Source organism: Lepidochelys kempii, chromosome 3 (assembly GCF_965140265.1).
Source record: "Lepidochelys kempii isolate rLepKem1 chromosome 3, rLepKem1.hap2, whole genome shotgun sequence".
Classification (NCBI taxonomy): Eukaryota; Metazoa; Chordata; order Testudines; family Cheloniidae; genus Lepidochelys; species Lepidochelys kempii.
Window position 1 is genome coordinate 209,937,291 of NC_133258.1, and position 15,356 is coordinate 209,952,646.

The following is a 15,356-nucleotide window of genomic DNA, read 5'->3' on the forward strand; positions in this document are numbered from 1 at the left end:
GGGTCCCACACATGCCTATCACAACGTGAGGTGTACTTCATCCAGTACATCAAATGCCCTGACAGCTATGTGGGTGACACTAGACAATCACTGCGCCCTCAAATGAATCCGCACAGAAAAATTACAAAAGACAAGAACACCCTATCACCCGTGGGTCACCACTTTTCACAGCGGGATCACTTTATAGCTGACCTCTCAGTCCTCATCTTCAAAGGAAACCTGCACAACACCCTCAAAAGACAAGCCTGGGAGCCTGAATGCTTAACTCTGCTAGGCTCTAAAAACCATGGACTAACTTGTCCCTTTCACCAACAGAAGCTGGTCCAATAAGAGAGATTAACTTACCCACCTGGTCTCTCTCGAATGAAATGCTGACACTAAAACCGAAACATTTTGACTTTCTTCTGTCAAAACTGACATGCCCCTGAAACATTTTCATTTGGACAAAACTGCATTTTTTCCCCAGGGGAAACTATTCAGTGAAAAAGTTCTCAGCTGGCTCCCTTGGCCATATTTCAACTCAGAGCAGGATTTCTGTGGGAAGTCTGAGGAGGAGTTGTTTAGTGAAAAATATTTTTTTTACAAATATTTTCATTTAAAATTCAATTTTTTATATATTAAAAAAATGTAAAAAATATTTCCATTGACTTTTTGAAAAAAAAAATCAAACTTTTTTTTTGACTCACAGATTTTCAGGCCAGCAGACACAGTCATGATCCCCTAGTTTCACCGGCCGGAGAGTCTCGCCCAGTGACTCCTGCACAAGGAGTTGTAGCTGAACTAGGGGGAAGGTTTGAGAATGACGTCCACTCTGCACAAATAGCTTTCAAAGGATGGGGCGTCCATCAGGATCATTAAGGGCAGGATTCTGCACACACTCACGACTTCGCTGCAGCTAGTGTGGTGGCGCCCGGAGGCCCCAATCAAGGAATCAGAGCCCCATCATTTTAGGTGCTGTACTCACACGTAAGTGCACACAGTTACAAGCCAAAGTGTTTGCAGCAGCGGGGTCTGTCTCTGTAAAACAGCTGGGCCCACAAAGGCCAGCCTGGTTCTGATCTGTTGGCCATGCGGGGGGAGGGGAGGGAAAGAGGCAGAGATTACACTGAAAATTAAAAAAAAAAGGACTTGTGATGGACTGGACAAACCCCAGACTAAAGCAGCCATGGAATAGGTTACATTAGGTGCTTGTTAAACCTGTTAAGTATCCTAAATGAATCTATTCAAAGATGTAATCTCAGGCAATAGGGGACTGTGAAGGGGCATGCATGCCCTGCACTGGGACTGCAGGGGTTAACCCCTCACTGTGGGCTGAGGAAACCACACCCCCACGGCCCTACTAGGCATGCTCGAAGTGCAACACCAGTATAAAAGGGAGCAGCCTGGCTCAGTCTGGGCAGACCACCATAGGGGAAGGAGGTATGCTGCTGGCCCCTGATGAAGGTCCGTGGGCACTCCACGACGTGGAGGCCAGCCAACTGATAGCAACCCCCAGGCGCTGGATGTTACAGAGGGAGAAGGAACTGGGGGAACTAGGAAGCCACAAGATGCGTAGAAGTGGGTAGGAAGTAACCCAGGGAGTCTTTGCGGGGAGTTGGTTGGACAACCAGAGGTTAGTTTGGCGTGTTTTGGCCGGATCCCTGCCGAGCTGGTGGCAGGCAACCCTGCCACCGACACAGCCCTGGATTGGGACCCGGTGGAGAGGGAGGGCCCAGGTCCCCCTATCCTGGCTGCTGCTCCCCCTGAGGTGGTGGCCCATCCTGACAATGACTGACTCTGCCCCGAGCCTGGGGGCAGTTATTGACTTTGACTGCTAGGCCGCACAGTCCTGAGCCAGGGGTGCACAGGCATGACCGCAGGCCCATCAAGACTCGTGCCCCACCCCGGGAGGGGACTGGGTGTGCCTGACCCGCAACGGGGACCATTAACATCCCAGTGGGTTTCCCTCCTGAGCTTTAAGGCAGGAACATGGGATGGCAGAGAGCCAAGCCATCAGAGCCTGGAAGCAATGACCTACTGTTATATTCCCTGATGCTTCACAAACGCACACTCCAATCCATAATGCAGCTAGCCAGTTTGGGCAATTCTTCTGGAGCGTGTTTCTGCCCACAACACACAGCTCCATCAGCATGGCCGAGCACAGCCACGCGGTGCGGTGGTCGCTTACCTTATGGAAAGAGCTGCTAACTTAATGGGAGAATCCCTTTTTCTGTTCTATAACCTTCCAATAATGTTTTCAGGGGAGGGCTGGCCTAATGTAAGACCCTGATCAGGAGATGTGAAGAAGAAAACCCATGATTTCTTGCTTTTAAACACTACTCTGTTCTCTATGGGCTCTTATTCATGGCGAAGGTCTGTCACGTGTGGCTTGCCTCTCTCATCCTCTCCCCAGGAGGGAGGTGTGTGGGCAGTGTTCTGTTTCGCGGGGAGGGGTTTGTTTCTAGGTGATATGAGCATGTTGCCGGGTGTGTGTTTCTACCTCCTCTGTCCTATTTAAAAAGGTTACAGTTCCCGCAGCAAAAAGTTTGATTTCAGACAGGAGGGTTTTCCATGTTAGCCTGGCTCCCGGCCTCTCCCATCAATCCGGCAGGAACACCACAGACTGCACATCGGGCACCCCCTTGCAGCGATAGGCTCCCAGGGTAGTGGCTTCACCTGTACTGCTAAGGTCAGCTTCTCCCTCAGGCTGGTCTTTTCGCCTTGGAGGAGTTTTATATCCACTTCCAGTTTGGTTTGCTGATCAGTCACTTGTTGCAAGAGGAGCGCTCGGTCTGTCTCCACGTCAGATTTAATAATGCTCAGCTTCCCTCGATAGTCTTGCTCCAGATCTCTGCAACAGACAAGCATCCCTGCTCAGTGTCCAGCAGAAAGCCACCATGGGCAAGTGACTGTGAAGACTGAGATTTCCCAAAGGCTCTTACGTGACTTGGGAGCACAATTCTCTCAGGCTTTCAATGCACTTGTGCTCCCAAGTCACATAGATGCTGTGGCAAGTCCCACCCTCGGCATTGTCATAGATTTTAAGGCCAGAAGGGACAATTAGGTCATCTAGTCTGACGTCCTGTAGTGCAGAAACCCTCACTCAGTTACCTGGCACTGAGCCCAATAACTTGGGTTGGACTAAAGTGTCTCTTCTGAAAAAGAGAATTGTCCCAGGGTTCGCAGGGTCCCTGAGTCCCAGGCCACTCCTTATCCAAACCCGCATCTTGTCTTTCAAATGGTCACTTCCCCCTGCTCTCATCCACTAATAACTGGCTCCAAAACGTGTGTGTGTGTGACTGAGAGAGTTCTGGGGTGGGTGGGTGGGTGCGTGTGTGAGATGTGTATAAAAACAGGACAGGAAGAAAATGGCTAGCTACATGGAAAATGAGTCGAATTTTATTTTCAAGTTTGAAAAAAAACCAAACAACCAATTAAAGCGTTATTAGAGCATCACTTCTGCTCCTCCTCAGATAGGGAACTCACTCTGATACAGGAGTGAAAATACCTATATTTCCCTTCAAATACCAAAGGCTGGTGGGTCTTGCCCACATGCTCAGCGTCATTGATCGCCATATTTGGGGTTGGGAAGGAATTTTCACCCAGGTCACATTACCAGAGACCCTGGGGGGTTTTCACCTTCCTCTGCAGCATAGGTCACTTGTAGGTTTAAACTAGTGTAAATGGTGGATTCTCTGCAACTTGAAGTCTTTAAACCATGGTTTGTGGGCATCAGTACCTTAGCCAGAGGTTATGGGTCTATTACAGGAGTGGGTGGGGAAGGTTCTGTAGCCTGCGATGTGCAGGAGGTCAGCCTAGATGATCATGATGGTCCCTTCTGGCCTTAAAGTCTATAAAGGGGAAGTGCTCAAACTCTTGTGAGTTTTTGGTCAATATCAGTCACATTGCTGGAAACTTATTCAAATCTTTGTAGCCTAATGGCAGCATTCGACTTCACAATGGGGCTGCACACCATGCATACCGTAAGACATGCAGGTTACTTGCTAATGCTGAAATCCGTGAGCACCAGACCCACACCTGGTGTAAATGGGCAAAGCTCCGCTGAAGTGAGTGGATCAGTGGAGCTGCACCCAGGTCACACAGACAGAGAATCTGGCTGTCTGTGTACCAATCCACAGGAGACATTGTATACAGGCACACAGGCTGCTCTCCCATACTTCAGTTTGCTCTCATGGTGGTGCTCCATGGCCTCATGATGATCATCCACTTCCTTAACGAGCTGCAGGTTTAGTTTCTCCGCCTTCTCCAAGTCCAGCCTTGCCTTGTCTCGCTCCCTGGAAACCTGCTCCACCTGGGCCCTGCAAGGACAGGCAGATGATGCTGACAGTATGACAAAGGCTTCCCGGCGTCCGGAGAGAAGCACCCCCTCAGAGGAGCCCACGAGTGCCCACACACAGTTACGTCCGGCACACGTCTCACCTGGCCTGAGACCAAAACAAATAAGAGCCTTTGTCGGCTCTAGTACAGAGACCCCGCCAAGCAGGGCAGGGAAGAGCAGACGCCTTACTCTAGGTAGTTCAGCTCATGTTTGTAGGAAGCAAAGGCCGCATGCTGGACTCCACTCTTGGAAACCATCAGCTCATTGTCAAAGGCCACAGCCAGCTCCGCCAGGCTCACTTTCTCCTCCAGGCTGAAATCCAGACTCTGCAAAAATTCAAGAACAGCCCCCTGAAGTTCTCTCTCTCAGGTACGCAATGCCTCCCACCCCCTCATTACCAGAGCACCTGAGCGCCTCGCAACCTAAAATAGCACTTCCCCTGTGTTCACCGATGGGGAGCAGAGACGCTAAGTGACTTGCCCCAGGTCACACAAAGTGTCTGCAGGAGAGAAAGGAATTGGCTCTCTCAAGTCCCAGGTTAGCATACTAACCACTGAGCCATCCTTCCTCTCCTACGTGCACACAGCGGATACCGCAGAGCAGGTCTGACAGAGAACATTTACTGAATAGCGCTTGCTGTGCACTAGATCACTGGCTCAAGAACCCAGCCCTGTAGATGCCGGGACCCGGCCTCTTCATCACGAACCGGGCAAAGGCTGACGTTTATTTGGAACACGAACAGCAGCAGGAGGTTGCTGTTGTTCACAACCCCAATCATCGTCAGGTTGCTCAAAGCAGCACGAGAAATATGCGATGCGGAACGGATCATAGCCCAGGACAGGCAGTCCTAAAACCGAACAATGTCTGCCCACATTTCAGCAAATCATGAGCAACTGGACGAGGGAATAGAAAAGAGAGCTTTGCACATCTTTATTATTGCTATTACATTACTTGTTTTGTGGCTGTGGCTAGAAGGCACGGACCAGGATCCCACTGTGCCAGGCACTGTACAAACACAAAACAGAGCAACAGTCCCTGTCCCAAGATGCTGATAATCTAAGTACAAGACAAGAGACACCGATAGTAGTGACTCCTACAGTAATGTTTTAAGCTGAATTACTTGCCTCTCTGTTGGAGTGAGACAGGGATGGTGATATAGGACAGGGAACAAGAAATTACATCTCAAAAGTGTTATGCCCCTGAGTACAGACCGTGCCCCTCGGTTCCCAGGCTGGTGGCCCATCATAAGGAAGTGCTCAGATAGTTACCCCTTGGCTACAGACGATAGAAATCCCCATGCAAATCTGGCATCTGCCATCCCTCCTCCATTCCCCATAAGCAGGAAGCTAGAGGGCTCGCAGTAACACGGAAAAGCAATTCTAAAATCAATCAATAAAGTAATCTGTAAAACCTTGAGAATCTCCTTGCAGTTTTCAACTCCTTCCTGGGCCCAGATGGAGAGGATCTGTGCAGGACTCGCAAAGCCGCTGCCGTCATTGATGCAGGAGAAGGGACGCAGACACTCGTAGCTGGACAGTAACAACGGAGTAGCAATTCTAAGCCCATTCTCCTCGGAAGCCTGGAAATCAACTGAGATGAGTCAGCTGAGCAAGGCATTTTGAGGCATCAAGAACACACACTTCAGTCCTGCAAACAGACTGCTGGCATGTAATAAATACTGGAGAAGACGGAAACACTCTGAGCTAAGAAGCAGCAGGATCTAGGCGCTCGGAGCCAGGAAGCCCCGAGTTCAATCCCAGTGCTGCCGTAACATTGATACAGAATCTTGGGCAAACCACCTAGGCTCAAATTCTCCAGAACGCCCTCCCCTTCTGGGTTCGCCGATTCCTGAACGCTCAGCTTTGGACACCAAGAGCTTGAATTTTGGAGCTGTGGATGCTCAGCATGTCTCAATGAACTCTGGGGGAGCTGGGGCTGCTCTGAATCTCTTGGAAGTCACGTGGAGGGGTCTGAAGCTGGGCACCCAACCCTACAAAATTAGAGGCCACTTTTGAAATTCTGGCCCTTAGCTGTGTGTATGTCAGTTCCCCAGATGTAGCAGAGCATCACGATACCGACCTGTACCACAAAGTCTTGGGCAGAATCAGCTGGGTCTGTTTGGCAGAGCACTTTGGAAGTGTCAGTCGCTAGATAAAGTGGAACTCGTTTGGTGTGGGAGTGATGGAACAACCCCAAAACTAGGTTCAGATCCTGATGGGTCAACCCAGCCCCCTGCACATGTGAGGCAGACAAATTAAGCTCAGTGCAATTTACTCCAAGGACTGGATTCTGATAGCCAGGACGTCCCTGCAGAGCCGAGAACATCTTGGGGTAAGCTACAAAGAGCATGGCTAAAAGGGCACACCTAGGGCCAGATTCTGATACTCTTACTCCTGCTGAGTAGTGCCTCACTCCTCAGGCCGTCCCCTGAAATCCCCAGTGAAATCCTCAGCCAAAAGATCTCATGGCCTATTTGGAAAGAGTAATGGTTTCCTCTGGTCTCCTTCCCCCACGGTTACGTAGTGGGCCCGTTGACTGTTTCCAGACTAGAAGTAGCTGCATTTTAGTGCTACGGTTAGTTTCTGAGCACTTGGAGATCCTTGGGAATGAAAAGCACCGAGTGTTTATTGCTAATATTTATTGCTATTATAGTAAGAAAACATTGATTGCGCCGATTTCCATGCTCCAGCGAGATGATCTCCCAAGGAGGTTACGCCCGTAGCACATGGAGACACACCTGATCTAGTTTGAACAGCAGCAGCAGGGAAGTTGCTGCATGGGCCGCGCAATCGCGCTGGGACCCTTGTGTTTGTATGCAAAAAGCTTCGCTGCTGTTATTACCTGAATCAAGGCTAGCGCGGGTGCGCCTCCAGGTGCTGCAGTCACACCTCGGATTGCGGTGTAGACATATCCAGAGTCAACACAAGGGCAGGGCGGCCCACAGTCCTGAAGCTGACATTATGATTAGAGCAGTATTTCTTCATTCCAGCGGCATAGGGTTTCCCTCCTCTCTCCGGCCAGACAGGAGGCAGTTACATGAGCCTCTCACTGTGTCCACACTGCAAGCGACAATGTGACTGTGGCCCAGGCAGGCATAGGGTGAGTAACAACAGCACAAAGACGCACCAGCAGAGAGACTGCAGCGTGGCCTAGCAATTCGAGTACGTATCCGGGGTCTCCGGCGGGCTAGTAGGCCGCGTCTGCACGAAGCACCCCTGGCGCCGGCGTGGAGTATCTGGGCAGCTACGCAGGCCCAGCGCTGGTAGCTGGGCCCCCCAGGGAGGAGGTGTTTTTAGACTGCTGGGAGAGCAGCAGCACGTTGGCGTTGCCCGTGCAGACTAGCCCCTAGAGATCTCTGAAGAGCCAAGCATCAGCAAAACCCAGCAACTGCAAAGGGCCTCTTCGATGCTGAACGAAAGCTGCATTCCTTGGCCCAGGACCAGCCTCTTTAGCAGCTGGGAACAAAGCTTGACAGCACGAACTACCTGAAAATCCAGACTCCTCTCACAGCAGTGACAGCGCTGGTGTGCCAGGGGAAGCAAGAGATTGTGCGTGTGAGAGAGACTGTACCAGCCACCCACTGACTTAACTAGGCCATAAACAACATGTGGATCCCTCAGCTCACAGACTGCTCCCATGACAGGTAGGAGGAGAACAGCGCTACTGAAATACGCAGACAGCACAGTTAAAACTCACGCGGAGTCTGGACACTCGGGAGCGACACTCCAACACCAGTCCTAGCCCCGCCATGCCGTGCAGCGTGTGTGTTTTTAGGGCACGCCCTTCGGGACAGTGATTTAGTTAGACATGTGGGGATGCACAGCGGGAACTGTGCTCCGCCTGGGTTGGTGCACAAAGGTGGGGCGTGAAGGGGGTGCCAGACGCCGCCCTTCCCATCATCACCAGGCTGGACACAACCTGTCCTGATGCTCAGGAGGCCTGAGGCTGTTACACTCGGGCCCCGTGATGTCAGTCTGGCAGTGTAAGAGGCCTTAAAGCCCCCATCTCCAGAATGCACCCTCGCAGAGGACTGCCCCACCTGGTGCAGAACTGGCATAAGGGCTCTGTGCCAGCCCCACTCCCAGCCTGCAGCACAAGGGACATGTCAGCAGGGGACACCTGAGTGAGGGCACAGCCAAAACAGGAAGGGGTGTGGCTGGAGTGCACAGGCTCTGGCTAGCTCTGCTTCCCAGGGACCAGGAGGAGCTGTAAGCAGTAAAACATCAGTCAGGGTGCCCCTCTTTGCAGGGGAGAGGGGCAAATCCTTCTACACTGGTAGCTGAGCCTCCCTGGGAATTCTGCTCAGAAAGCATCTGACGCAGAGCACTGTGTTTTGTCAGGCACTAGAATGTGCTTGATCCAGACCCCAGGGAAGTCAATGGGAGTCTTTCCACTGGCTCCCAGGCTCTTTAGCCAGGCCTGACATTCGGAGTTATATCCAGGACTCTTGGGAGTCCTGCCTCGGACTCACCTGGTGATCTGGCAGCTGTCTGGGCTGTTTGACAGGCGTGGAAAAAACAGGAAACGAAACAGGCCCATGGCTGGACAAGCCAAGCTCGAACTCCTGAAAGCTCACCCTGCCATCTCCATCTCTGTCCAGCCTACGAAATAAATCTTCTAGTTCCTGCAGAAAACCATTGGGGGAAAATGTTAGCAGAAACATCAGCCACATGCAAGATCCCAGACTCATTCACTGGAAACCAACATCTTTTTTTTTAAAGTTCCCTATTGTTTTTACATAACGAACAGAATCGACAATAAACAAGAATGAACCCTTCCACCTCTCCACACCAAAAGAGAAACTCCAGTAAATACAAAGGCATGTAGTGACTCCATGTAGATACACGCAGTCCACATCAGTTGCTCCAATTAGGGATAAAAACAATACACACCAGACACAGGTCATCGCACTGTATTTACAAATGCACTTGGGGAATGCGAGCTCAGCTCTGCAAACCAGCTACTTCACCGAACTAAGACTAGAACCTAGATTTCCCAACTTCCAGTGCTTTAGCTACAATCCCCATGTAGCCATTGGGCTGGGACAACTGTAGGTTGATTCCATCTCATATTAGTTTATATACCCAGGAGAGAGAAGAATTTGTGACAATGTGGTATTGACTTCATCGGGTGTCCATGCGCATGCAGGGGTCTGCCGGTGTGGACCACACTGCAGGACTGGGGCTGAACTGAGCAGAGGGTGCACTGCTAATTGGCTAATTAAATAGTCTTTTCCCACAGATGTAAATGTATCAGATTATGCAGAAGTGTCAGGCCAAGCTCACACCACAAACTTACCTTAGCGTAACTACGTCACTCAGGGATTGAAAAATCCTGTCGACAGAGCTGCCACCGCTCGTGCAAAGGACTTACCTATGCCAACGAGAGAAGTTCTCCCGGGAGTTAGTAGTGTCTTCCCTAAAGTGCTACCCTGGTGCAGCTGCGTCACTGCAGCACTGTATGAGAGACATGCCCTGTGTGCCACAAGGCTGGCTAGAAATCAGTACTGAATTCAGGTTTTGGGTTCAAAGAGGCTACTGTTAATTGCTTCATACATATTACAGACCAGATCCTCAGCTAGTCAAGACAGCTCCACCGAGATGAATGGAGCTGCACTGACTGACACCAGCTAAGGATCTGGCTATGTTCTTGAAGCATATTTGCAAGCGTCTGAAGACGTCACGATTTATTTCTGAAAGCCATTTACCCTGACTATGTGCTTTTACTAACCAGGTTGCCTTCCCAATGGACTCATTTCCATGCCACCCCCAACTCACCTCCTGCTCCAGCTCTTTGAGCCCAATATTCTTACAGACCGTCGCCAGCTCGCACTTGCTGAGGTAGCCGGTGTTCCCTATATCCAGTTCTTCCCAGATGCCCCGAATCTGACCCTCTGTCATATCAAAGCAAGGGCTGTCTGTCTGCCGGGGGCTGTCAAATAGGTCAGGATTCCAGGTGCCCGTTTGGCCTAAAATTATTAACCATGTATCAGTTACACTAACAGAGAGATACTACTGTTCCTAATGAGTACGTGGGCCCACCAGGAAGAGCTCACTACAGGTCTGACTCAACTCCCACTGTACTCAACGGGAGCGTCTCCCCTGACATCAATGGGAGCTAGACGGGGCCCTCTAAGTACTGTTCCATGGCACTATTTTAAAACCTCAATTTTTGGCAAAGAAAAGCTTCGTCCTTAGGACCCTATATTCTAAAGATCAGGTGTGTTTATAGGGAGAGCATTTATTTTTTAAAACCTACAAATTTCTTATCAGGGATCTTAAATCAGATGCTTCTGATTCAACTCCAAACTTTGCCAAAGAAAATTCTCTGGCCACAGATCACATGTATTGTTGGGAGCACCAAAGATATTGAAGCTAAGAGGTGATTGGGATTAAATTTTGGATTAGACTAGAAAGGTGTCATAACCTTAATTAGAGAGATCCTCATTTCTCATCGATTCTGGGCTCCCTAATTAAATAGCAGGAGTTCATCTTGGATATTTTTAGAAGATTAATAGGGCAGCTGTAGGAAGAATTGAAGCCTGGCAAAGCTCACTGCACTTCAGATCACCACAGCATCACCTCGAACAGAGTTGTGTCTACAAGGAAAGTATGATGTTCATCTTTTCTAAACCAATGCTGCAAAAAGGAGCCCCCCCAACAGATCTTCCTGAGGGACGGGAATAAAACGTAGGGTCAGCTCTTCAGCTGGCATAACTGGATTTCTAGTCACAAAGGATCTGGGCCATAAACATTCAGAAAGCCTGTTAACCCCAAAAGCATTTTACACAGAGGAGCACTGATTTTCTACCTTGTGCCGGGAACATTTCATTCTGTGGTTCTTTAGCACTTTCCACTTCTTCATCTGATTTAAGGCTCTGCAGAAACAATGTATGAACAGGATTAAGTATCACAGAGAAATTCTGGTGGGTGGAATAATGGTTTGTGATTTAGGGTAAGTGAAAAGGGCTGACATGAGTCATCAGAGACAGTCAACCATTTAAAATCCCTATTATCAAATACAAAATGATCGTTCATCTTATTTTTAGCTGTACATTTAATATACAAAGTCTTGATTATAATTTATCTGTAACATCATAATTCCACAACCCTACACATTCACCAAAGAAAGATCAGGTTATTAACTCACTGTTTTGTGTTACTTATCCAGTAATAAAGGATGTTACACTGACCAGTTCTACAACCTCTGGACAAGATTATCAAGAGCAACTAGTAATTTTTGGACTCAATTATTGGGAGCACATTTCAAGAGACATTAAAGACAAGTCTGATTTTCAGAAGGACTGAGCACCAGACCTCTGAAGAGCCAGCCCTATATTATTTGTCTTTCCTAGGTGCTTATATGGCCCCATCGCTACAGCATCCAGCCTTTAATGTGTTTATCCTCATCACCCTGGGGCAGGGTGATGATCCTCCTTGTATGGATGGGAACTGAGGCACAGAGAGGGTAAGTGCCTGACCCAAGGTCACACCAGGAGTCTGCAACAGAGCTGGGAATTGAACCTGGGTCTCCCAAGTCCCAGCAGCACGTAACCACTGGGCAACTCTTTGTCTGTTAAGGTGCCCTGGGACGGGTTCACAAATGACTGGTCACTTGGTTCCCGTGGGGTAAGACAGAGGGGAACACACAGGGGCATTTTAAAAGAAAGTAGTGTTCGATGAATGCTCTTTGAAAAGCCGTCAATCGTTTTTTCCCTACACACAAGCCAGTCTCTGCTGATCTGTCTTTCTTTTTTTTTTAAACTTAAAAAAATTGTTAAGGCAACTTACAAGAATGGCAGATGTAACAGCGGGACGTGAAGAATGTAACAACAAAGAACAAAACCATTCTGCTAAAAGGAAATCAGACACCAGAGCAAAACAACTAAGCAAAGGGCCCTGAGTCTGCCCCCAGCAGGGCTCGGGGCCGGGGGGAGGGAGAGGCACTGTGTGCAGGGATCCACCCATGCAGGGCAGCCTGCAGGACTGGGGCCAAGCCATGGAGCTGCATTTTTGGACCAGCAGGGGAGCTGCTCTGCCCACTCAGCCATGGGGGAGGGTAACATTTGTTTTCTCTCAAAATAGTTTTCTGTCCAAGGATGAATTTGTTCACGTTCTCCTTGCCCTGTATTTTTATTTTAAGAGAGAACGGTCTCGTGAAGCAGCATGTTCTAAGCAGCATGATATAAGCAATCTACATTTCTTTTCTTAGACTCTGTTTATATTTTCTTTAAAAATAATGCATCCAGTTGACTCATCGTCTGTTTTTCATTAACCAGAGCTCTCCCTGGAGACAGCACAAGCAATGACAACCCGCATTCTCAACCCCATGCCGATCCTCCTGTCCCACAAAGAGGGGCAAAGCTACTGTCCATTAAATGGGTTTTGAAGCACAACGTCCATAGGGGGGTCCTAGGTGCGATAGTTTAACTCACTTAGAACCCCCGTTAATAGCTCTTACAGAGTGGCCTGCTCTTGCTTGAATTGTTATTTGTATCACAGAAGCACCTTTAGGGCACCATTGGAGTAGGTAGGTAGCGAGAGACAGCCTTTGCCCCGAACAGCTGACATCCTACAGGGACAGGAGAGGGGCGGGAGGGAAAACGGAGGCCCTGAGAGTGGAAGGGACCTGAGCTCCACTCCAGTGCCCTGTGACTTCTATGGACGTGGGGTAGGGCGCAGCGAGGCAGCCAAGTTGGAATGTCCCTGACTTTTGTCCATTATCTTTCCAGCTGGGGCACTTCATGAATCGAGGAAATTTTTTTCCAATAAATTTTATTTCCTTCCATTTAATTCATTGTACAAAAGGGGGAATCTCTTCCCACAGGGGTAACCAGAATTTGGTAACCATAGGGGTGACCAAAACCAGGGGTACGGTACTGCTGTCTGGCTGCAGGCTCTGGGGGACAGGGACCGTGTGCAGACTCTGCCATGCACAATAGGCTCCCAGGGTGCCCCACCAATGTCCAAATGGCACCTGTATCAACTCTGCCTGGTACCTGTGCAGCATTCTTTCTACGACCCGCTCTAGCACTGGGCTTTGTAATCCATGCCCAGTGCAGATCGGCACTTCTTAAGGATTGCCACAGGTAACCATTCAGAACAGGTTAGACCACCATGAATGCGGCCTTCTGTTTAAACATTACTTGCAATCAAGCAAGAAGGCTGAGTTAAATCTGGCCAGCCTGCTCCAAGGAGCGGGGGAATGAGTCATTCCTACCTCCGCACTCTCCAGAGATGCCGAGCGTCTCAGCTGACTTTTCACACTGGCTTTAACTTGCTGATCTTGTAAATACTTGGTGGTTTCCACCTCGGTTTCTTGGAGCTCTGGCTTCGTCCAGCGGCCATACCACTTAGCCCCATTCACGTACTTGGGCTTGACATCATCTGGGACAGCTAGGTGGGAAAAAAATCAATCGCAGTCTGGGACACACAGATGTCTAGAAAAATTTCTTTTCAAACTCTGCTGCTTATTTAAAACCAAAAAAGACCGTGCTGCTCAGACTGAGAATACACAGAGCTCCTAGCACAGTGACTTTCACTGCGGAACCACAGCATTGCTCCCTTGCTCTCTCTAAAGGCCAAATAGCTTTCTATTTGGACACACAAATCACAGACCCACAGAGAGAACGGCCAGTCTGAAGAGTGACTCACTCTGCCTTCTCCCGCATTAGGATTCACACGCGTACCAAGTAAACAGAAAGAGTTCCCCTTTTCCGCTCTTATTTAAGCAGCAATGAGCTTTGAGTAATGGTGTCCCTGATCACATCATCATGTGCAGGGACCAAACCTGGGACCTCAGGATCTTAAAACAGGTGTCTATTGCCTGAGCCAAAGGACCACTTGTTGTCACATAAGCAGGTAGCAAACTCAAACCTCGGTACGTGGTGTGACCAGAGGCAGCCACGGTGCAGGGCGCGCAAGAAGCAAATTGTAGCGGCTGATATTTGCTGAACTCCAGCCGTGCTTGCGTGCTGCAGTATTCTAGCCTTCTGGCCCGCACTTAGCCCTCACCACTGCCCGCCCAAAAGCTTCACAATGGTTTTTTTTGGACAGCACCCGGCGAGGTAGGGAAGGACAGTCCCCACCTGTCAAAGGGAGAAGTGAAGCACAGGGTAGATTAAGCGACTGGCCCAAGGTCATGCAGGAAGTTTGGGGCAGAGCTGGGAACTGAAGCCTATCTCCCCAGTTCTGTGCCCTACCCCTGAGGCCATTCTCCCGGCCCTATTACAAGAGTATTCCAGTGTTTGAAGGATCAAGTGATCCAGAGATTCGCAGGCCCGAAGGGACCAATGTGACCATCTAGTCTGACCTTCTGTCTAACTAACACAGGCCAGACAACTGCCCCCAGCGATTCCTGCCTCCAGCCCACCGCTTCTAGACATAACCTTTTCCCCCATTCTAAACAATCCTAGCTATAATGCGCTGGTTGGGAGAGCATCAAAGCTCATGTCCTGCTGTGCTCCACCAGTCTCACACACCGTGGGCCCGTTGCCCACTGTACAAGTGTATGGGACGGTGTACGTCCAGTCCTGCCTCAATGAGACAAAATGAGGAATATCTGGGCATGCTAATGTGACACGTACAGCTGAAGTTGTGAATCTTCCGTTACCCTGCTGCATCCCTGGCCACCCCAGAAAGGACACACCTGGGCAGGTGGCCAGTTACCGACAGAGGCTATTTGTCTGGAAAAGCCCAATACTGAAGCTATGAGTGGGATTTAACAATCCTGAATTAACCCTTTTGTTGCTAGCCCTCACTTTGCTGAAGTTGCCAAGTCACTCAGTGCAAAATTCACACCCCACCCGGCCACAAAGCATAACAAACAATTAAAAAACTGCCTATCTTAGGTACTGATCTGGTCCCATTGCCTCTGTCTTGGGCACTGGTGCAACCTCTACTAGGCTGCTGTGGCATCCATAATTCAAGAAGGATGCTGATGAATTGGAGAGAGTTCAGAGGAGAGCCCTGACAACAATTATAAGGCATGTTTTCCAATCTTTTAGTGAAAGACTCAGGAAGCTCAATCTACTTGGCTT

The 15,356-nt window shown here is 49.5% G+C and overlaps 1 protein-coding gene across 11 annotated transcripts in view; it reads right to left on the reverse strand.

Moving 5' to 3' along the window:
• The window catches only part of NINL (ninein like), a 70,802-nt gene that overhangs the window by 25,160 nt on the left and 30,286 nt on the right, over positions 1-15,356 (reverse strand). For all 11 annotated transcript variants that reach the window (XM_073339954.1, XM_073339959.1, XM_073339960.1 and 8 more), the window contains 8 exons: positions 13,538-13,713; positions 11,129-11,195; positions 10,096-10,286; positions 8,790-8,942; positions 5,730-5,897; positions 4,508-4,644; positions 4,158-4,298; positions 2,656-2,830 (listed from right to left, as the gene is read on the reverse strand). In XM_073339954.1, coding sequence (XP_073196055.1) covers positions 2,656-2,830; positions 4,158-4,298; positions 4,508-4,644; positions 5,730-5,897; positions 8,790-8,942; positions 10,096-10,286; positions 11,129-11,195; positions 13,538-13,713 — 1,208 coding nt within the window. The remainder of the gene's footprint in view (positions 1-2,655; positions 2,831-4,157; positions 4,299-4,507; positions 4,645-5,729; positions 5,898-8,789; positions 8,943-10,095; positions 10,287-11,128; positions 11,196-13,537; positions 13,714-15,356) is intronic.